The sequence below is a fragment of the Lathamus discolor genome, chromosome 4 (genome assembly GCF_037157495.1).
Source record: "Lathamus discolor isolate bLatDis1 chromosome 4, bLatDis1.hap1, whole genome shotgun sequence".
NCBI lineage: Eukaryota > Metazoa > Chordata > Aves > Psittaciformes > Psittacidae > Lathamus > Lathamus discolor.
In genome coordinates this window covers 104,480,575-104,503,831 of record NC_088887.1, presented here as the reverse complement: position 1 = coordinate 104,503,831, position 23,257 = coordinate 104,480,575, and the positions used below count along the sequence as shown (strand labels likewise).

The window sequence follows — 23,257 nt, the reverse complement described above, 5'->3', positions numbered from 1 at the left end:
AGTAGCTAAGAAAACTCTGCCTGAATAAGAATGACAAAGGTCCCAGAACAGAGGCCAAGATGATGAAAATAAGTAAGAGATACACTGGAAGAGAAATTACTTTGACGAAACTATACAGATAGAACATATTCACTCATTTTTGTCATTTGTTGTAACAAATATATCACAGGGCCAGAAAATAACAGTAAACTAAAAACTGACATGGAGATAGACAGATAAGGTATGATCGTACATACCTCCCCAAAGAAAACTCTTCTCAAGAAATTCCACAAACAAAAATACAACAGACAGTCTGGTAAGGCCCAGTCCAGCACATGCCTGCCAATCTCACCCATGGGAGCTGGTGTAGTCTACTGTCTGTTCTTTTTTGTGACTGCTACAAAACATAGAAGAAAACTGTACCCAATTAAATTATCTGTGTGCTGCATATAAAAGCACAAGCCCAGCTGCCGGTACAAATATGCAAACAGAAGTAGGGAGAGATAAATTGTTTCCCTATTGCACTTAATTGAGTAGAAAGTTAACTGTATGGAAGTAAGGTTATCCCTCTTTATATTTGCATATGCATGGTATAAATGGTTCCCAATTGCCTCCTGCAAGGCATTTATGGAGATTCTTATTTTGACAGTTTGCATCCCACATCTACTGACAAAGAGTCAGGACATTTCAGCCTGTCCTTGAAAAGCAATGCATTTCTGAGGCTGTGTACTAACGCTGAAATGTAAGTCAGCAATTTTCATGTCTATGATTAATAAGATTGCAGTATTATGAAATGTGACTGTGTTCCTGCAAACAGTGTTATCAGACATACAGCATGAAAAACAGCACTTGAGAGTACTGGCACCTTGCATTATAGTTTCTGCAAAAGAATTCAGCCAGAAGATCTGAAAATTAACATAAATGTCATTATAGAATACTTAATATTTCAATTTACATATGATAAAGACATCTAAAAAAGCCAAGTAGCATACACAGGCTGAACTTGGGATGTATGAACTAATCAATCCATGCCTTTCTGCAGCTCTCATGTTGTCACTACAGCTGGACCCAGATGGCAAAACTCACTGGGACAGTTGTTATGAGACGGAGACTGGGCTGGCTCAGAAAAGTGCTCACTCAATAGATTTTGCTGGCAGTCTCTGCTCATGGGGCGTTACTGAAATCACAACCAAGTCCAGCTGCGCGGCTGCTATTGTCATCCCTGGTGGACCTGCTGGCTGCCCTTGCAGAGGTGGGTCACTATTTCCCAACTGCTCCTGTGGTCGCTCACTCATTTAAAGCTTTACTTACAACATAAACATTATCAGATTGAACTACATAAATAGCCATGTAATGCTGAGCAATAAAAATAACCAATTCCAGTCTCCTCCCAATAGAGACTTGAACTTCATACACCTTTCGAACTACGTCAAATGAACTTTACTCCAAAATTAGTTGGAGACTTCAATTTTACTTTATATTGTGCGCAAAAAATTATCTTTTCCACACCCATCCAAAAATAATTACATACTATCATTTTTCAAAGCCATTTTATGAATATAGGGAAAGAAGTGCTTTCCTTTCTTACACAGGTAACTCAGTGAGTTTAAAACCAACAACGAAAAAAACCCCGTAACACACTCCCAAAACCACAAAAGCCAAAAACCAAACAAGAACCACTGAAAAAAATCCCATAAAGCACGGCCCTTGCCTCCTAATAAACCTTATGAAAACTAAGTTAAAATACTGAATCTGATGCAAAATACTATGTAAAAAGGATAACATTAATGTAATTTAAAATTAAATCAGTATTTTCATTAGATTAAGTGATTTAACTGTAACAGTTCAAGGTAATTTTAGTTGCTGTATAGCTACATTAGGATTATTATCTTCAGCTGATGTCAACATTCTTACCAGAAATAAATAGAATTGAGCAAATAATTATGAAAAAAAAAGTAAGTATTTCACTTCGGAACATTGTGAAATTCACCAAACTATTCAACTAATACCTTTTGGTCAGTTCTGAAACACACCACAATTTGCTCCTAAATGAATCAAAATGATCTGTAAGATTTGGTTTCCTTGTAATTGACACTAACATCTCCAAAATGAGGGGCTTTTCAGTCCATCTGGAGTTCATGATTACTACTACCAAGAAATAGAAGAACCCCTGGGCTATCCAACAATCTGTATGCAAAATAGTTATGGTGCAAGATGTTGGGAGTCTCCTCCCTAAAACACTCGAGAAAAATTTAAAAGGCATGTGGTAAATTGGAATAAATGCGATGATCTATAGGTGTGCATGTGGAAAACTTTCTGGGCTGTGTGTCTTTGGGACGACTTTAGTTTCTCTGGTCTGCTCTTGTACTAGCGAAGACATAAAAAAGACAAAGTAAAAATCCAAACAAAACAATCCCTTTTTAATTCTAATCAGATTAATGCAAAAGCACAATTCCAAGGAGAAGCAGCAAGAATATTAACAGGTAACAATCCTAGTCCTTCCTCAAAAAAAAAAAAACAACCCAGGCATTTCATAATGATACCATTTCTTACAGAAACACTGCAATGCTGAGTTCCAGTTTAAGATTTCTAAGCATTGTTAAAAGGGACCCACAGCTCAAAATGCCATTTCTAAAATGAAAAGGCAGTGGCCTACCAACGGGCCTTGTGACTTCTTTGTGGTAACTTTAGACAAGAAAATGTGCAGACAAGAACGTGTAACATTTTGTTATTAGCCAGTTCCGATAAACACAATAACTGTATATTATTCACCAACCTTTTGTAATTCAGGGCCTCCTTCTGCCACCCTCAGAGCTGAACCCCAGAGACCGTCAGTCTTTGGCAGCAGTCCTGTACTACGTACTACACTACTCAGATACTTGATCTGCTCAGCGAGATGGATTTAGTGTTTGCTGTTTTGGTATATTTACATCCTCTTGATTCACAAAGCCTGATCCTGCTTCCACTGATGCTCCACTGATCTGCACAGACGGGCAGACTGACAATTTATACCCAGAATTTAGGACCGTTTAGAATATGTATGAGATTTTAATCTGCTAGTTTTCCTTTCAGAAATCTTTTAAAGTTTACCTGTTCATGTACAAAATATTAATACTGAGCAAAGCTAAAATTTATACTGAGTTTCTCCTTCCCCTGTTCTCTGAACTCATCATGGCATCATGATTTCAGTGTGATGCGTAAGCACAGTGCTACCTGGTTCACAGACAACTTTGTATGAAGAAGCTGATGGGAGGAGGGAATAAAGACAAAAGGAAAAAGAGAAGGGGCTATACTGGGCTCTTATGTTTGCAACCTCGCCTTACTGGAAGACTTTGGCAGAGTGCTGTCAGGTTCACCGGAAACAAAGTGGATGGGAAAGCCTGGAGGATTAGTTACATATATCAGAATATATAGCTCTCGCTGTTAAAAACAGGGAGGGAGGAAGAAAGCCATTTTACCCTTCATTCCTTATTAGCCTGGTTTTTGCTAGGGCTAGTATAGGCTTTTCCTGGGACAGTGAATTCCTCTACTACCGAGAAACTAGTTCATCTTAAAGGAGAGATTCTGTCTTTCAGGAGCACCTGATCATCTCAGAAATGCCTGCAAGTGTAGAGTCCTCCTGGTCAAGAAGAGTAATCTCCCCACCGTATGAGCAGAGCAGGGGAAGAATGGAAAGGCAGCTGTCCTGCTCATATGCAAGAAAGTCCACCATAACAGGGTACAGCTGGAAGCAGAGCGGGTCACTTCAGCGGACTACTTCACCATGCCTCTGTCCTAGTAGCATACTTGTATTAAGTACTGGAAGTAAGAAGAAAAATCTGCAAAGGTGATGTTACAGGATACCTGCATCTATACTTACAGAGCTAATTTGCTTACATTGTTAATATCAACATTAAAGATACATAGGAGAACAATTCACATGACTAAAGGACAGAGTCTGAAAATTGGTTTTGCAAGAATGGGAACAAGTGGAGATAGCACTCTTTATGAGGAAGGATGGTCTGGTAGCAAAAACACAGACCGCATATAGATTCTGTTCTTGACCATGCTGCGACCAACCAGTATGACGTTAATGAAGTCAATGAGGACCTGATTTCTACAAGGATTTCTGCATCTCTTACCTGCATGAGCTATGCTTCTTTTACAAGCACAGTTGTAGGTATAGAGAAAAAGTATCGAGACAGTGTATCCAAGAATACCATCTCTTAAAGAAAATGAAGTATTGAACGTTATGTTGCTGTCACTCAAGTACAGACTTCTTACTTCATCTTCTAGCTCTTTGTGGGTCATACAAAGTGGCATGACAACAGAACAGGCAGAGACCTCAAAGGTAAGAAATCTTTGCCCAGAGGTTGCACAGGTCTTCTTGGGGCTTTCCTATGAAGTTTATCAATGGAGGGCAAGGTCAGAGTAAGGCATGATCTGTCTTATCTCCACCTAGGCAAATACACCTTACTAGATAATGGACGTAACTGCTGCTGTAACTGGCACCATGAACCAATAAATTGATGACTGCATCCAGCAGTAACAGCATGTGAAACTTATTTCCAAGCTAGGTTACATACACTTATCTTCTAATCTCAGATGTAAAATGGAGACTGCACTTACATATTTCATGGAGAAATAAACTATCAGCCTAAGGTTTGTAAATACTTTAAGATCCTCAAATTCCAAAACAGTCCGTAGTAGAAATATAAACTGTTATGTGTCGCCACATTACATCTTCTTTCTGCACTGAACATTGGCAGCTATCTGATAAAAGGTTTGTCACACATGCTCGGTAATGGAATCATCTCTGATCCCAGCTTGTCCAAGGGCAGCAATATTGAACAAGCAGTGCATGAGAAACATGATTCTATCCTTCAGCAGCTCTTATTTTTAAATTTCTCTGGCCTCACAAAATGTCAGAGGGTCAGGCAAGCATCACACTGCCTACAGAGAGATAATGACTACTATAGTCATAGATTATGGTATTATTAGTATTACATTTCTAAACAATGTCAGAAGATATCAGACATCTCTGGAACCTCTGATCTACACTCTGAAACACTGTTTATAGCATCAACCAGCATTTCTCACCAAAGAAAAAAACAAGAAGAGTATCTTCTTAAAGGAATCACAAACACCTTTCAGTCCTGTGGGTTACAAAGCAGTGCTTTGCTTCCCATTTTCTGAATCAAGTGGCTTAGCACAAATAAACTATAGTTCCACCAACAGTCTAAGCTACCAGAAGTGGACACTGATGCTGAAAGAAGCAATTCACCCTGTCTCATCTCCAGCCACTCGGATCCTCTTTCGCACCAACCTACATATTCATGTGGCCAAGCAGTGAAGCAGACTGAGAATCCAGATTAAAACAAGCCCCAAACTTATAAAATGATTAATTTTAGCCCTGTCAGTTTAACATGCTCCAGCTATTTGTGGAACTAAAGCATGAGAAATCAAAACTATGCTCATCAACTGTAATTAAAAATGTAAAAGCAGATTTACCACAAATAAAGGAAAAAGTCTAGCTTGTTACCAATATATGAAGTTTTATTTCCTTGTGGATCCACATCATACTGCAGATAGTACTGTGTTACCCACAAGAGCTAGAGGGTATTTGCTGATTGTGTTTTTATACCACCTGGTATTGGACTCCTAAGTTGGACCATCAGGGTCTCAGTTTCCTCTGCTCAGTGCACTGCCTATCAAATGCCATGGGAGGGATTTAGTTCACCCAGCTCTAACCACCTATGCCTCAGCCAGTCACTACTTCAACTATCCAACCAACCAACATCAGCACTTTGGGAGCACAAAGCACTTCAACCAGGTGATTTACATTCAGGCAACTACTTCACGGTGAGAAGGATCTTGCTGCTAAGTGCTCTGTCTTTCCATTAATGGAATCTCTACGATGTAGACACAGACCTAAGATGCCAGCATTTGTCAGCGGAAACTTTGCTGTTTGTCTCAGTCACCTGACTTCCCGACCTAAACTACACATTTCCTTTAGTACCCCACAAATAATGTTTTAGCAAAGCAACTTTTTAGGGGAAATGAAGAGAGACATATCATTGCCATAAAGATTTTCACTATTATTCTAGCAATATGATTAATAGCTCTTTTAAAAACACATAAACAGAATACCTCCTGTGACAAGTCTGCCAAAGAAGCCTCCATTGTACCTTCTAAGCTGTCAGCCTAGTTGGTACCCATGAAAGTGTGCAGCTAACACCACTACCTTGTACTGAGAATTGAACAACTGTGTCCTGCATAATTTTCTGCATATTATTCCTGAATTACAGCATTCCTGCTATTTCTAAAATTGGTCTTCTCCACTATATTTGCTAATCTCAATAAGTTATGGAGTATTTGGTTCTCTCTAAATGCCTGGGTATATGAGCTCCTGGTGAGTGGAGACAGATTAAGTTCTTTTTGACCTCCTGACTCATAAAAAATTGGAAGAGAAGAAAAATGAGCTCATCAAAGTACAATGGGTCTGATTCATCTCCCAAGTTATGTATTATACCACTATGGATCATGGGACTTAAACATATGCAACCTGAATGTGACACAGAAGGAATTAGGCCTTTTGTCATTTGGATCCATCCCCTTTACTGTTATAAAAGTAATTTTGGCATGCCCTTAAAAAAAAAATTATATATGTAAAAGTAAGTATCTTAAGGAAAAATCTGGGTATAGGAGAGGCATGACAGACTCATGCAGGCTGCATGCCTGGAGACAGACATGACATTATTTGTATTTGCCTGAAATACAGCACACGCACCAAAAGCGGCACTTTGAAGGAAGTAAAATGATCTGCTTTCCTGAATGAAATTTGTGAACACCCAGTTTTAACATTCCTCCCTAATTTAAAGCCCTTTAACTTCTAAAGTAATTCTGTGCCTCCAGTAGGTTGCTAGACTAAATGACGGCCTAAACAACAGTAGTACTTTCTGCATTATGCTGCTGTTGCTATGCAGTTACAAAAACATTTGCTGCAATACATGGACTGTACTGATGAAGATTCATGGAACTGCTATTCATCGTACTAGTATTTCCTGAATTTCAGCAAAAAGAGAAATATAAACTTCAGAAAATATCCCCCTCCCCCAAAACTTACTTTCTCTGCCTTCTCTCACACACTCTTCTAGCCAAACAACAGTATTACTGCAATATCACTTCAGAAATATTTACATAGTATTAGTGGGAATGCAGTTAAGCAAGGATAATTGCACATGCCTGAACGTTTGGTTGAGGTAAAAAACAAAGTTGGCAAATATCTTTTCTGTGAATTCTACTATCCATTCCAACTAGAGGAAGCAACGAATCAGAACAAATTTGTGTGCTGTTGCAGAAACTGAAAAGAGCAAACTTATTTTCTAAGGAAAGGAAATAGCTATTGGAAAGACAACATTTTCAATTAGGAAGCCAGTGGAGCCCATCTTCAAATTCTCATTTCAGTGAACAGGAATAGGCTCATTTAATGAAATACAGAATTTGTATGATGGCTTGCATATCATTCTTTGGTAGATGAACAGTACGACAGTTTTAGAGATACCTTTAATATAACAGATTTTGCTTTCACCAAAATTGTGTAGATAACTTGAAATAAGCACCTTATCAGGAGAAAGAAAACTGCTAAGCTGTTGACTTCATGTGTAATTATTGCTAATACCTATTGGCTTTGGGATTGGAGTAATGGAGGGTGACATATGTGATCCCAGTATCTGAAAATAGCTCTGCAGCTATTTGTGGAAGAGGTGCTAATAGGACTGACACACATGGCACAAAATTACCACCGAGTGTGCTTAAGAACAGAATAAACACATGGAGAGCAACACAGGCTAACAGAGAAATGTAAATGTGGCTTTTGGAGGTTGAGTTCTTTGAATGATCATGTACGTATGGGTGATTTGGCTGACACAATGCACTTTCATTTCAAAAATCTTCTGATGAAGTTACTATCAGACTCCAACTATGGTGTCAAGGAGGAACAACAGAAAAGACGTCAAGCAATAAGAATGACTTTTAATTGCTAAAAGTGGAAAGGAAAAATGTTAGGAATAATTGGTTGTTTCTTTTAAAATAAATACAGTCAAACATACTAACAAACCCAAAACAAACAAAAAACCAACCCCCCCAACAAAACAGATTCAGATATTCACTAGTTCCTAAAAGATTCAGTTTTTCGTAGTGCAAGAATTATAACCAAATTAATAATCCATCAAGATTAACAACAAGAAGTAGGTAGTTTTTCACATACTCCACAATTAAACTTTAGAACTCACTGCTACAAGATGCTTTGAAGATCAGAAGAACAAATGAATACAGAAGATACAACTAGTGGTAAAAAAGACCTTTGGGAGCTATTAATCACAAAACTTCAATATAGTGTCTGGCTTCAATGTGTCTGCACAATAAATACTTCAAGGGAAGCTGAGATAGTTTACTGTCTGCTTATCCTGTTCTTGCACTTCTTCCCTGAGCATATTCTGTTGGCCACTGCCGAAGAAAGGATACAGGACTGCATGTACCTTTGATTCAATTCAGTGCAGCCATGTTTATATTGTATAACCATGGACACTGCTGGCACGCAACTAATCTAAAACCGAGAGGCAAAATCCATCTGCATTTTGGAACCAAGACACTGATCCTAAAATAGCTTACATGTAGCTATCGAGAAAGTGAATCAAAGCCTTCTGAGAAAACCCTCTGATAGATTTTAGCAGACTTTAAGTGCAAACTACAGCTTTTCGCTTTGTGAAGAAAGAAACAAACCTTCCCAAATAAATACCGCTATTATTGGTTAGAAATAGGGCTTAACTAAACCTCCGGAGCTGAACACTTCTGCTTACAGAGAACACTAAGTGGAATCCACCCTGAATCGGGCATAACCAAAAGCCAAATTAAAAATTCTAAGAGACTAATTCTAAAACAAGCATAGAAGAAAAAGATGAAGGAGTGGCTCTGATGCCTGTAATCCATCACATATACCTCCAGATGAGACTAATTGCTCTTCGGAAGTGCCTATTTCTTTCTATTGACTATGAAGGCAACCCAAATACCTAGTTTAGCTGTAAAAGTCTTCACTAGTGTTGTCTAAAATGAGTTTACATGAATCCCACAACCCTGGAGTCTCATTAACTCAAGACTGACTTACCTTTTACTTGTACTTGTTTTGCAAACCAAACTACTCCATGTACTGCAATATTTGTAAAACAAATTACTTTGAAGAAACACAAGGACAATTTTAATGATCTAGAGTAAATTTTGAGATTACTGAACCTGAGAGTCAGAGAGAGTCATAAATTTGCTGTAGCTACTTACATCAGTTTTAGGTCGTGCTCCAGTTGACACTGGGTAAGGCAAACAGCCTAGCTCCTGGTAGTCTGCTCTTCTATTTTTCCAAGATCCCTTTCCTTGATGATCTCCATAAAAGCCTGTCTCCGCTTGAACAGGGCACTGTAAGAGAATTTTAAAAACCCTGTAAATGAAGGTAAGTCATAAATATTTTTATGTGAACTGCAAGATAAAAACATTGGAATTTTATCTTTTTAAACCATTTTTTTCCCTCTGATGTAATGTAAACATTTGGTCTCAATCTTTCCTAAAACCACCTGCTGCATAATTTTTACATTTTGCTAAGTTACACATCAAGATATTATGTGGTTTCCTTAACAGGTAGGATACACCACTGGAGAATTAATAAACAGTGATACATTTTCCTAAATATGAAGGAACTGAATCACTACTTCCTTAGAAATTGAAATTGTTTTATTCAAATTGTTTAAAACTATCTTTTCACTTTACTTTAGGTTCATCTTTATAATTTAACCAGAGACCCAGCAAATCCCCATTTTCAAACTACAGACTCTGAACTTTCCAAACCCACTTTTCTTTGTTCCCCAAACCTGGCGAGATCTCACCTAATTGCTCCACTCTTGCAGTGTTTTTTTTTAAAGGATGCATGCCGTAACTCTGGGCCCACATGTACCCAACCATACTGATGGGTATTGAATGCCAGGAAGAGACCAACTACACAACATTCCACCACATATCATGGTTTGCCTCGAATAATAAGGTGTACAAACAAGGATCAACCCATGCTGCAATCTAGCAGGATCCATGCTGGGAACAATCAGGGAATCAGGATCATAGGTACATTGCAGAACAGTCCCAAGCTGTTGGGTACAATCAGTGAAAATCAGCCCATTTTCTGGTTGCTCCCCCTTCACAAGAGGATGAATTTGCTACTGGTCTTTAACAGCAACTGCCTAGTTCTCAGTATATTTTTAGGGATGCAAAAGTATAAGGCTTTGAAAAGCTGACAAAAGAATCAGCATGTGGCCAAAATAAGTTTGAATATACTACTGTCAAAGAATTAAAAGAATGTGTAAGTAAAAGAAGTTTTGTTCAATGAAAACCAGATCTCTGATATAAAATAGGGTAATTATAATCAATTTTTCTGACACTATCCAGGAATGGTAGAAGAATAAAACCAAAAAATATGATTCTTACTCTTTATATCTGCTGTTTTTTCTGTACTGAAACTAAGCACTTGACTTCAAATGTCAATGAAGCAGACACATTAAACAACAGGGAAACACGCTATTTACAGCAAGAGGTTTATCTCTATTGTGTCATTTACAAAGTACCTCCTTCTATATTGCTATGAAAGACTTTTTTTCATAGGAAAGGTACATCTTTCAAAGGAGCAGCACTGTTAATCGCAGTTTTCCGAAGCCAGGAGTTCTGTTGTCAGCACATTCAGGCAGCCCAGCTTTTTGTTCTTAAATCATGTATTTATAGCGTTGGTGACAGAATGTTTCAGGAAATAATTTGGTGACAGGTGATTGTTTTTAATATCTTTTCTGGACCAGCCAGTGCTACTGCCCCATGCTATTTCCCCGTAAAAAACTGACTGGCTGTAACTTGCAGTTTACACAGATGTAAAGACAGGCCACCCCCACCATTCATTTAAGTTACTACTTTTTAGAGAACACCTTAAATTTATTCACCAAAATACTGCAAGAACCCCTACTCCCACCCAAGTAGTTCCATAACATTTATTCACCCAGTCTATATTCACTAGCAAATATTTAGTCATCTTCCTGTGAAACTTCTGTTCAAGATATTATTAACAACAGACACCTTCACAACAGAAAAATTGAAGTAATAACAAAATATCAAAGTTACTTCCAGATGAAAAATCAGATGAGAAGTCCTTCAGTAGAAAATCAACTGGCTCAACCTAGAGATTATATTACAAAATATATTTCTGAGACACAGCATTTGCCATAAGCAATAAACACTCTGCCATCTGCTACAAATTGCCTACACCCTTAAGAGACAAATTTTCAGGGCAACAGCTCCAACAAACAAGTTGCCACTTATACTTCAGAGACCTCAGGCCTAAAAGTTGGCTTTGCACCTATGAGGACTTCACCCAAAATTCTTTTAAATTACAATTTCTTGCATCAGTACCAAGTTTATATAATCAAAATAGGATAAAAACATACGAAGAACCCATAAATGGTTCATCATTTTACAGAAAACAAATTTACACAGTTACAAGTAAACATACGTCTAAGATCTTCCTCCTATTCAAGTTTCATTATGAGTGACAAGAATAAAGTATTTGATATATGCAGAAAAAATTACAAGCTATAACGAGAAATATAGACCAAATGGATGAATTATAGAAGATACATTACTCATACAACTTGTATGAAAACAAGACTTTGTTCTTTTTTCCACTGCAACTGTCATTTTAAGGTTTGCAAAATCTGTTTCTTCACAGTAAATTCACAGTGGAATTTATGAGGATGTATTTCTCTTCTTTAACTATACAAGATGACTAAGGTCAATCTTTTTTTGAGGCAAATTATTCTTCAATGTTTAAATTAGGATGATTCCCTTATCCTACAAATACCTTTGCAGGAGATAGCAAACGGTGTCTCATCATCAGTTCCACAACAGATTGTCCCTGACTCTTTCCTTATGCTGATCTTGTTGAGACCTTTGTGTCAAATGACTTCGCCAGCTTCTGCAGTGGTATTTGCTCTTCGAGATTTAAAAGACATTTCCAGTCTGCCAAATAATGCCACAAGAATATGTCCGATTCACATTTGTCTGTCCATAGGCAATTAAAATAAAGCAAACTCTCCTGCTTTACAGCGGGAAGATGTGACCTGATAAAAAGGATTGTAACTGCTCAAGTAAAGGAAATGGCAATTCTGGCATTGATGTTAGAAACATTCTTTTTTTGGACTGATCCTAACAGATGCAACTATTGGTAAAGGAAACCAGTGAGACTGGCTTGAAGGCAGGTTTTACCACCATAGTAAGCAAGACCAGCTCTGTATCACTAGCTCAGGCTTTTGATAGGGGTATATCCCAGCAAGAGGGCTGCATCCAAAGTCCTGGCCTCTGTACTCAGAAGATGTCTTGCCAGTAGGCTTCAGTAAGAGAGGTGAAAGCATCTGGGATGCTGGTGCTGGCATTCTCCATGCAACCACATTTGATGATGGTGTTCTTATGGCATTTGAAAACATTGTCTATTTGGATTTCTTCTTCTGCTGTCTACATGTTACATGCTCGTCATTGAATGCTCCAATAATGAAGTCAAATGCCCTATAATGTTCAAGTCATCATGGAAACGGAATGATGCCTAGACAAACCATACCTTTTTTCTTAGTAGAGAACAGGCACAGCCGTAAAATCGTAAGTGTTTGGATCATTGGTTACCAAAACCAGACTGCCTCATAATGGGAAGTGTTTAAAATCTGAAGGCTTGGATTTTACCTTCAAGTAGGAAAGCACACTATACTGTCACAGTACTTTGACTAAAGACATGGAGCAGTCTCCTACAAGAAGACAGAACACTGTCCATTAATAACAAGTCAGTGATGAGATCAATTCAGTTGGCCAGAGCTGGTTCTGACTTGCTAGCATGTACCATAATAAAGAAATGACAGAAAGTCACAGCCACTCATAGAATATGAAAAAGCATACTGAAAAGCACAACACCTAGATGCAAGTTTCTGAATATCCCACCTTGGGAAAAATGAAAATTTACACCGTAATCCACACAGACATTTACTTAAAGAGTTTACTTTTACAAAATGAAGCAGCACTGAAACAGCAGCGAGAGCAAAAGCATTCAAACAAGCTCACCTTCCAGGAAATTTCAAGCCAGCATTAACATTCAGGCTGCAAATCCAAACACCACTATCTTAAGAACTGACTTTAATCATAGCCTAGAGAACAAATACACCTACTTCTCGCTCTGTTCTCTCTCCAGTTACTTGCTTCTATACAAAAACTTGTTCATTCAAAAATTACTAAAATAATACCACTGCTCCTTAATCACATTTACCCTCAAAATAAATGCTTAGGAAACTGTGTGTTATCAACTGATGACACCTGTCATCACAAAATATTCTTAACTGAAGGAATGCTCTAAATCAAACATTCAGATAAAGAAACAAAAATGTAAGCTGAACTCTTAATGAAGACAGTGTCTCTCTTGCTGTTATGTCTTTAAATAAATACAAGTATAAATAGGCTAGCATTGAAACTTTAAATGAACAATATTCTATCCTGAAAAACTATCAAATCAGCTAAAGAAGGGGCTTAATGATTTTAAGCCATACTAACAGAAAACTTCATCTTGTGACATTTCTGGTTATTTGGCCTTAAGCTGTCTAATGAAATTAGATACCTTGTTATTAATGAGAGAAAACTAATTTCACCCTTGAACTTGAGCTCCTCAGACTATTCAGAAACACAACCAGATCTGAAAACCATGGCTTCTGATAACTTGACGTTATACGATGTATCATATGACACACACATTCTTACCAGTTGCTTGTGCCTTTTGGTAGAAGGAGTACTGGAGGGAGAAGAGCTAGCACTCAGAGCTTCTTCAATATCCAAGTTTAACTGTTCCAGTTTCTTCATAAGACATGACATAGAGTCTGGCCATTCAGATCCTCTTTCTGGTTGGGTCTAAAAGAAATCAAACATACGTGAAGTCTTAAAACATTAAAGCTTTTCATAACTTAAAGGCTCTCATTTTATTTCTAGCCCTCAAGAAAAAAAGCTGACCAGTTTTTTCCCTGTCCTTGAGTAACTTTTCTCCATTTAGAAAGCTTCAATTATCACTCCAATACTGATGACACATATTCATAGCTGTTCTTCATACTCAAATGATCACACTTTGCTTCTGTATATCTGAATGGCTTTCTAACACTTCATCTTGGGTGAACCACTGCCAGCTCAAGCTAAGCACAACCAAGACCAAAACCAAAGTAACTAATGTCTCTTCCTTAAGCCACTTCTATTTTAGAATCTCTCCACTGATTGCTTGTCAGTCAGAATCAGAACATACTATGCTTCCTGACTTGGTCAAGTCTTACAGCTTTCTTCTGCCCACAAAATGGGAACACTTCATTGGTCTCAAAACACTTTCTGCTTTCATGGATGCATGTTCCCCTTTTACCTGAGCTGCTTCACTATATACAGAAAATACTAATCCATTGTAATGTAACTACCAAAAATACTTTTCTTGCTTCTTAGTTTCCTCAAAATCATTTTCCCTTAAGCATCTTTGCATGGCAGTCCCTGTGCATGCTGCTGCATTATGCCTCATGTTCCTTGTTCAATTACTTCTGATGATTCACCAGAAAAATCCAGCCACACTGACCTCCCTGTCATCACAGACAGCTACGGCTCCCTAGACTAGCCTCTGTTCTGAAGCTACTTCAGTTCCTTCATCTTTCTTACTTTCACAAACAATACATACCTTTGCACAGAAGATAATTTCATAGCAAGCAATTTAACAGACTGAGCATACAAACAGTAAAACTGTATTGCCATCCTGGCAAAATCCTAGGAGCCTCATACCAACACTACACAATACCTAGGAGAACTAGATTAATAGTTATTATTCCTACCTGATAAATATTTATGGTGATTTGTTTCCTTACGAGAGTTTTGCAAGAGGGACAGAGAGATAACCGTAATTTGCTTACTATTGTAGAAAAAAGCTTTAGGAATAAAATCCAGGAAGCCAACTCCAGCATTACACTGACATATATTATTACTAATGGAATTGCTCATCTTCCCCTCAGTAAGTCATACATATATATTCCCTTCAGAGGAGCTAGTATTACCTTTGTAGAGGATGTTCTGAAGCACACAAAATTAAGTATCCTTAGTTCTCCAAATCTTTATTTGGAATTGCCAAAATTTTTACAACCTGTAAGTATTATTCCTGAAATGCTGTTAAAAGTGCTAAGTTGTATTTCAAATCTGTAGCTATTAAAATTATTCAAACAGATACTTTTGTTTCTCATTGTCTTCTCAAATATCCTAAAATAACATACAGGATGTTCACAGAAAGCAAGTATCATGACTCTTCACAACAAACCCATTGTGAGTGAGACGATCTCAATTTTGCATTTTGAGTTTTGTGAGTTTTAGCCAGTGTCAACACCACTCATTTGTAAACAAAGTAAAGATTCTGTATTTTCCTGTACTGAAGCTTTCTTATATACTGATTTTCCGAGCACTGAAGAATGCTCAAGAAACACCAAGGACAAAAACACATGAACCAACCCAAACTCCAGCACCAATGAATGTAGAAGGTTCTATTTCTCAACAGTTACACTGTAATTTAGCTGGCGAATGAAGTTGCTAAGCCACTGGCCATCATATCTGAAAAATCATGGCAGTCAGGCGAAGTTCCCGACGACTGGAAAAAGGGAAATATAACCCCCATTTTCAAGAAGGGGAAAATGGAAGACCCAGGGAATTACAGACCAGTCAGTCTCACCTCTGTGCCTGGTAAAATCTTGGAGCACATTCTCCTGGACAGCATGCTAAGGCACATGAAGAACAACAAGGTGCTTGGTGACAGCCAGCATGGCTTCACTAAGGGGAAATCCTGCCTAACCAATTTGGTGGCCTTCTGTGATGGGGCTACAGAATTGATGGACAAGGGTAAAGCAGTTGATGTCATCTACCTGGACTTGTGCAAAGCGTTTGACACTGTCCCACACGACATCCTTGTGTGTAATTGGAGAGATATCAATTTGATGGATGGACCACTCGGTGGATAAAGAACTGGCTGGATGGCTGCGCACAAAGAGCTGTGGTCAATGGCTTGATGTCCGGCTGGAGACCGGTAACGAGTGGTGTCCCTCAGGGACTGGTGTTGGGACCGGTCTTGTTTAACGTCTTCGTCGCTGACATGGACAGTGGGATTGAGTGCGCCCTCAGCAAGTTTGACGATGACACCAAGCTGCGTGGTCCGGTTGATATGCTGGAAGGAAGGGATGCCACCCAGAGGGACCTTGACACACTTGTGAGGTGGGCTGATGCCAACCTTATGAAGTTTAACCATGACAAGTGCAAGATCCCACACCTGGGTTGGAGCAATCCCAGGCACAGCTACAGGTTGGGCAAAGAAGAGATTCAGAGCAGCCCTGCAGAGAAGGACTTGGGGGTGCTGGTCGATGAGAAAATGAACATGAGCCTGCTGCAGTGTGCGCTCACAGCCCAGAAAGCCAACCGTATCCTGGGCTGCATCAAAAGGAGCATGGCCAGCAGGTCGAAGGAGGTGATCCTGCCCCTCTACTCTGCTCTTGTGAGACCTCACCTGGAGTATTGTGTGCAGTTCTGGTGTCCTCAACATAAAAAGAACATGGAACTGCTGGAACAAGTCCAGAGGAGGGCCACGAGGATGATCAGGGGACTGGAGCACCTCCCATATGAAGACAGGCTGAGGAAGTTGGGGCTGTTCAGTCTGGAGAAGAGAAGGCTGCGTGGAGACCTCATAGCAGCCTTCCAGTACCTGAAGGGGGCCTATAGGGATGCTGGGGAGGGACTCTTCATTAGGGATTGTAGTGACAGGACAAGGGGTAATGGGTTAAAACTTAAACAGGGGAAGTTTAGATTGGATATAAGGAGGAAATTCTTTCCTGTTAGGGTGGTGAGACACTGGAATGGGTTGCCCAGGGAGGCTGTGAGTGCTCCATCCCTGGCAGTGTTCAAGGCCAGGTTGGATGAAGCCCTGTGATGGTTTAGTGTGAGGTGTGCCTGCCCATGGCAGGGGGGCTGGAACTAGATGATCTTGAGGTCCTTTCCAACCCTAACTGTTCTATGATTCTATGATTCTAATGTAAGAAAAAAGAACTGTAAGAGCATTCTTTCTTACTTATCAGTGGTAAACAATTCTGAGGCAACAGCACAGGAAAATGAGTAGAATCATAGAATCGCATAATGGTTTGGGTTGGGAAGGGCCTTAAGATCATCTAGTTTCAAGCCCCCTACCATGGGCAAGGATATCTGACACCAGACCATGTCATAAAATCATAGAACAGTTAGGGTTGGAAAGGACCTTAAAGTCATCAACTTCCAACCCCCCCGCCACAGGCAGGGACACCTCACACTAAACCATGTCACCCAAGGCTCTGTCCAACCTGGCCTTGAACACCACCAGGGATGGGGCATTCACAACTTCTTTAGGCAACCCATTCCAGTGCCTGACCACCCTAACAGGAAAGAACTTCCTCCTTATATCCAACCTAAACTTCCCCTGTTTAAGTTTCAACCCGTTACCCCTTGTCCTATCACTACAGTTCCTTATGAAGAGTCCCTCCCCAGCATCCCCATTCCAGATACTGGAAGGCTGCTATGAGGTCTCCACGCAGCCTTCTCTTCTCCAGGTTGAACAGCCCCAGCTTTCTCAGCCTATCTTCATACGGGAGGTGCTCCAGTCCCCTGATTGTCCTCGTGGCCCTCCTCTAGACTTGCTCCAACAGCTCTATGTTCTTCTTATGTTGAGGACACCAGAACTGCACACACTGCTCCAAGTGAGGTCTCACGAGAGCAGAAAAGCAGGATCACTTTGACCCATTGGTCACACTCATTTTGATGCAGCCCAGGACACGAATGGCTTTCTGGTCTGCGAGCAAAATGTATTTGATTTCTGTGAACTGTGCAAAAATTGTACCTGCCAGGTGACAAACATCAAAGTCTGGATTTTTGAGTTCAATAAAAAGTAGCAGTGAGTTAAACAAGTGCAAACAGTCTACTGTCTGTCCCAAAATGGAAAGGAGAATTTGGGGGTGCTGGAGAAATGTTGCTAATTTAGCATTTTCCATAGAAAATACAAAGACAAAAATTCATGAAAACTTTAAGAAAACTTTCTAAGACATTCCAAATACATGTAACAATACACATGATACTGTGTTACAATTAAAAAAAAAAACAGCACACCTTGCCTTCATGCTAACAAATATTCACCTGCTGGAACAGTAATTCCAGCATTCACTAATACTCTGCAATACATCTATAGGAGCCAATACCCCTTGTTTTTATAAATTTCTTATTTTACTGTAACAGAACTCAAAACTACAGTTATTTCTTAAAAATACAAGTTCTGAGGAGTTTCCCCTTACTCTCCCAGCTTTCTCTATTGAGTTCTTTTTTCATTCAGTAAAACTCCATATTGTATCTGTTAAGGGAATGAGGAAAAAGATGGGTTTTCATTATCCTTCAAGATAAAGCCAAATGGGCCTAGTTAACAAATGCCATTCACTAACTGGAAATTTGGCACAAAAGCACTATTTAGAACAAATGCTGATTGGCTCTGTGTTTCAAAGGCTGCCTGAAATTCCCGCTGAACAGCAAAAACATGATGCTACTTACATTCAAAAATATACAGCCTGCACAGCAGGACTTCGAACCAGTGAATAAATTCTGCCTAATCCATTCATGAAGAACACAGCTCCCCAGTGTTCAGCCCTAGTATCTCAGTTGGACACTATCAAAGTGTTCAGAAGTGCTGAGTATCAGTGTATCCTTCCATAGCAACTGCAGAGGCAGTAGGGCGAGAGCATCTTTGGAAGCTTTTGTGTCTTGTACTTCAGGAGGAAGAAAAAAAAAAAACAACAGAAATCTCACTCAATTATCTAAGAATCATGGTCTGCTTTATTCATTGTTTTTCCCTAAAAAGGTGTACAGGGAGAACACTTCTTTCCAAATACTCTCAAGGTCTCCTTTGTTGGAGTCGTAATCTTCAGCATGCTGCTATCTTTTGAAGAACCTGAAAAATTCAGAGTGCTTTACAGAAATATTTTTTGGATGTTACCTTGGACTACTGAATCATAGAATCATTTAGGTCGGAAAAGACCTTACGATCATCAAATCCAACCATAAACCTGACACTGCCAACTCCACCACTAAACCATGTCTCTAAGTGCCACATCTACACATCTTTTAAGTATCTCCAGTGATGGGGACTTCACCACTTCCCTGGGCAGCCTGTTCCAGTGTTTGGTAACCCTTTTGGTGAATATCCAATATAAACCTACCTTGGCACAACTTGGCCTTGTTTCTTCTCATGCTATCCTAGACAGATGAGCAAGAGTAGAAAGTGAGACCACAGAACCCCTCATCAAACAAATGTTCCAAAGTGAAGCAACCTTGTCTATGAAGATCATGTCACATGTTAGGCAGAGAATGATATACTGGCCTTGAAAGTAGACTCCGTTGCTGTAAGGTTTTCTCATAGTCCATATATTCAGGTTAGACAAAAAAAAGAATATAAAACAGAAGTATCATCCTCTGCTAAATATAAAATTCAGTGGCATGCACTTCCTTAAAGCCGTTACAAATGCAGCTATTAAGCTTCAGATAGTTACTGTATATTAAGAACTAAACCAACTGTTTAATATTTACTAAGACACATACAGCAATCAGCCAAACATAAAATTTAGTGGTAGGCCGCTAATTCCTACAGCAACCAGTTTTAGAACAGCAAGCTTAATGTTTTTGTTACATGCACACATTCACATCCAGATTCCATGTTTACCTACATAGCTGAAATTTCATTACTACCAGTAACTAACTACAGACGTAAAACTGGAGGCAAGATTATGGTCCATCACCCAAACAATTACTTGCTCTTCCCTTGGCTGAGAAGTAAATACATTCCAGACATTCAACTATTAGTGCCTTTTGGACCAAAGGCTTTTACACCATTTCCAGCTTTCAAGTGCTCTTCACTAATCTTATTCAGTAAAAACATCTGTGATAAAAAGCGTATTTGTTTCAATGTTTTGCCCATGAAGCTTATTGCAACAGGCATAATAGCTGCCAGCAAATCTAAATTTAAACTGAAAGAATGCAGCAGAAGTGAAGAAGTCCATATAGAACATGCAGGGGTCAGGGTTAACCTCGCTGCCAGACCTCATCTTATACTGGAAGCAGAAAGACTTCCAAGTGAAGGGTTATGAGAAAATTACACAATTCTAAATTTATCTGATAACTTGTGGCTTTCACTTTAGAAACCTTAAATAGGTCCAACTGTTCTGATAGTTACGCATTGTAAAACTTGAAGTCATAAATTACTAACCCCCAAATAAAAAAATACCAACACTATTTAGCCCTCCTCCTTCATACTAAATGAGTCTAGATAAAATTCTCTCTGATGTACAGCCTAGATCTGACTTTGTGGAAGTATTTCAGGGACCAAATATCGTATTTTGCTCTTGCTGCACTGATGAGGCTCCTCTGTTCTCAAAAGCAGCTCTGTGTAAAAAGTCTCTCAGCCACTGGTGGCTTCGCCTACAGGGGCTGGAGAAGGAAGCCAGATTGGTTCCTTATACAAAATCCATCCAGAAATGAAGTACTCAGAATACAAAGGACACTTTTATTCTTACAATAGACTTATGTGTGCCTTCTATATTGAAGATAAAATATTGAAGATAAAAGGGAAATTTCCCTCATATCCCACTATAGTGTTGCTTAAATATTTACAGAGCTTTTAGATGGACTATGGCAGTAACTTATGGCACATTTGTCCTGGAAAGCACGTAAAGTAAACTCTGCAGTTAGCAACCTTTCAACTTCTAAGAACCATATACTGCAGAAATGACCAAGGAAAAGTCTCTTCAATCTCCCAAGTCAGCAGGCAAAACCACGTGCATAGCTAAGTTGCTGGGAAAATGAAAGGTCTTCAGGGACATCACCTAAAACTTTCAGCAATATAGATCCTCCCGATCCTCAAAATATTCCTCTAAGATGAGGTATTAGGATCACAGCAGTTTTCCCAAACAAAAAACTATGTCTCTTAATAGTGAATATAGTACAATATAGAAAACTATTGTGGAGATGTGAATTGCAAAACATACAACCATAAGAACATACCTTTGGGGTTTTAAATTACAAGGTGCACAATGCTGGAGAAAAAAGAACCCAAAGATGTGGCACTGAGAGAAAATAATTTAACACTACTCTTACCTCATTTCATGTATTTAATTATTTCTTTCAAAACAAACTCATACCAGCTCAAAAATAGACTCAATTACTTTTTATAACAGCTTTTAATCTCTCAATCACTGAATTGTTAAATTGGCCTTTATTTTGCAATCAACGCATTGATCTTGCATACTGATAATGTCAATCGCGTAAAAGAAAGTAAAATCCTGTAGTCCTCTCTCTCTCAAGGGTTCCTTCATCAGTCCTTAAGGGCTATTGCTCTAAGACAGACAGAACAAGAGCCTTGACAACCTCCAAGTATTATTTTATGGCAATATTTCCCAGATGAAGAAACCTGAGCTATTTCTCAGACTGAAGGCCAAACTGTATCAGAATGGTCCTTTACCCAAGACAAAAGACAGAGAAGAGGAAAGGGAAAACAAAGGCATCTAGCTGCAGAAAAGGTGTGAAGCAGCCGACACAGCCTAGCATGAAAACTGTTGCAGGTTTGTTTTTAGTTTTGCATTGGACTTCTAATTTTTAACATGGCGACTTAAAATGGCATGTAGTTGGTTTTAACATCAAATTGTAACTTCGGTTTGCTCCAATGATTAAATGAGTTGTTTTCCCAGTTCACAATGCCTACAGCAATTCTCTACCTTCTAACAAATTATGATGTCAAGCAACACTGGATTTTGCAAACATGCTGACAATCCTGTACTGCTGACACATACTGCAGAACTGGCACCCACACGGGCAGACAAGCTTTCTTAATTGACATCTGCTCCTGTTTCAGCACACAAATTATCTTCTTGGGCTATCTCACCTTTGGCTGCTCCAGAGCAGATGCCAGGTCATCCTTTATCTATCCAACCATTTTCTCCACCTTGTGAGGTGGAGGAAGTGAACTGTGCTTCCCATATCCCAAACACCTGCTCTAAACAGTAGTCAAATTCACATTCAGTCTAGCACCGTCTTCTGCACATCACAATTAGTGACCATGAATGTCAAAACAGTTTTTATACACAAGTAATAAGGTATGTTTAATATCTTCACCAAAAGTTACTAACTTCAAAATACATTAACTTCTACCATGTCTACCTTGGAAAATGTAACCGACTCATGTTGGTTACAGAAGGGTATCTTCCTGCACTGCTCGTTCATTAAGCAATAGTGTTTCAGACTGGGTTTCACAAAAGCTGAGTGGTCTTATGCCACTAAATCCACAAGCCACATACTGGAATAGGTAACTTACAGATCCTTCTCCCCTGTGTGTTCAGTTGCACCTACAGACTGCCTTTTGAGACAGGATAGGGCTGAACTTGTTTTCTTAAGAATTGGTTTTCTTTTTACAAAACTTTGCGCTTAGTGCTTAGGGTCATAGAAGAGCTGGGCTCCGCTTTATCTTTGGCCTGGTGCATTTTGTATCAGCTCTCCCAACCACTTTAAAGATCAGCAAGGAGAAGAAAAATAGCCATCACTTTAATACTGGAACGAGCAGTTTGCAGCAAGTTCCTCCTCTCCTTCTTGCCAAAGAGGAACAAGCATGAAAACCTACTCTACCAGTTGCAGCACCTACCTTTTGGGAAACACATCAGAAAAGTTTTGTGAGCAAAACTATGTTCTATAAAATACACAAGCTCTTTGATAAAACCTGTATATTGGTCTTCCAGTCCTGCAAGCAGGAATTCATCCCCAGGCTACACATTTGAGTTGTTTCCATCACACCTAATTTATCTGAGTTGTCCAACAAGTCTTGAATTATTTTTGCACAGCAAAGCTACAAGAGGAGAACCCATGCCCATACAAACAAATCAACAGAAATTCTTCTTGAAGATAGAAAGCACAGGGTAATGTCTTCCAAACAGTTAAGAAAGCTGAATCCTTATCTTTTGGGAAAGACAAAACACGAATTACAGAAAATATAAATACTCCCCCTTCTTTTGGAAGGAGTTGCTATTTTCCTGGTATTTCACACAGGACACTTTCCCAGCTCTCAGTACCACAACCTGCAAGTTTATGG

The 23,257-nt window shown here is 39.1% G+C and overlaps 1 protein-coding gene across 3 annotated transcripts in view; it reads right to left on the bottom strand.

Moving 5' to 3' along the window:
- STARD13 (StAR related lipid transfer domain containing 13) overlaps positions 1-23,257 on the bottom strand; it is a 321,431-nt gene that overhangs the window by 209,467 nt on the left and 88,707 nt on the right. For all 3 annotated transcript variants that reach the window (XM_065678399.1, XM_065678400.1, XM_065678401.1), the window contains 2 exons: positions 13,828-13,974; positions 9,292-9,426 (listed from right to left, as the gene is read on the bottom strand). In XM_065678399.1, coding sequence (XP_065534471.1) covers positions 9,292-9,426; positions 13,828-13,974 — 282 coding nt within the window. The remainder of the gene's footprint in view (positions 1-9,291; positions 9,427-13,827; positions 13,975-23,257) is intronic.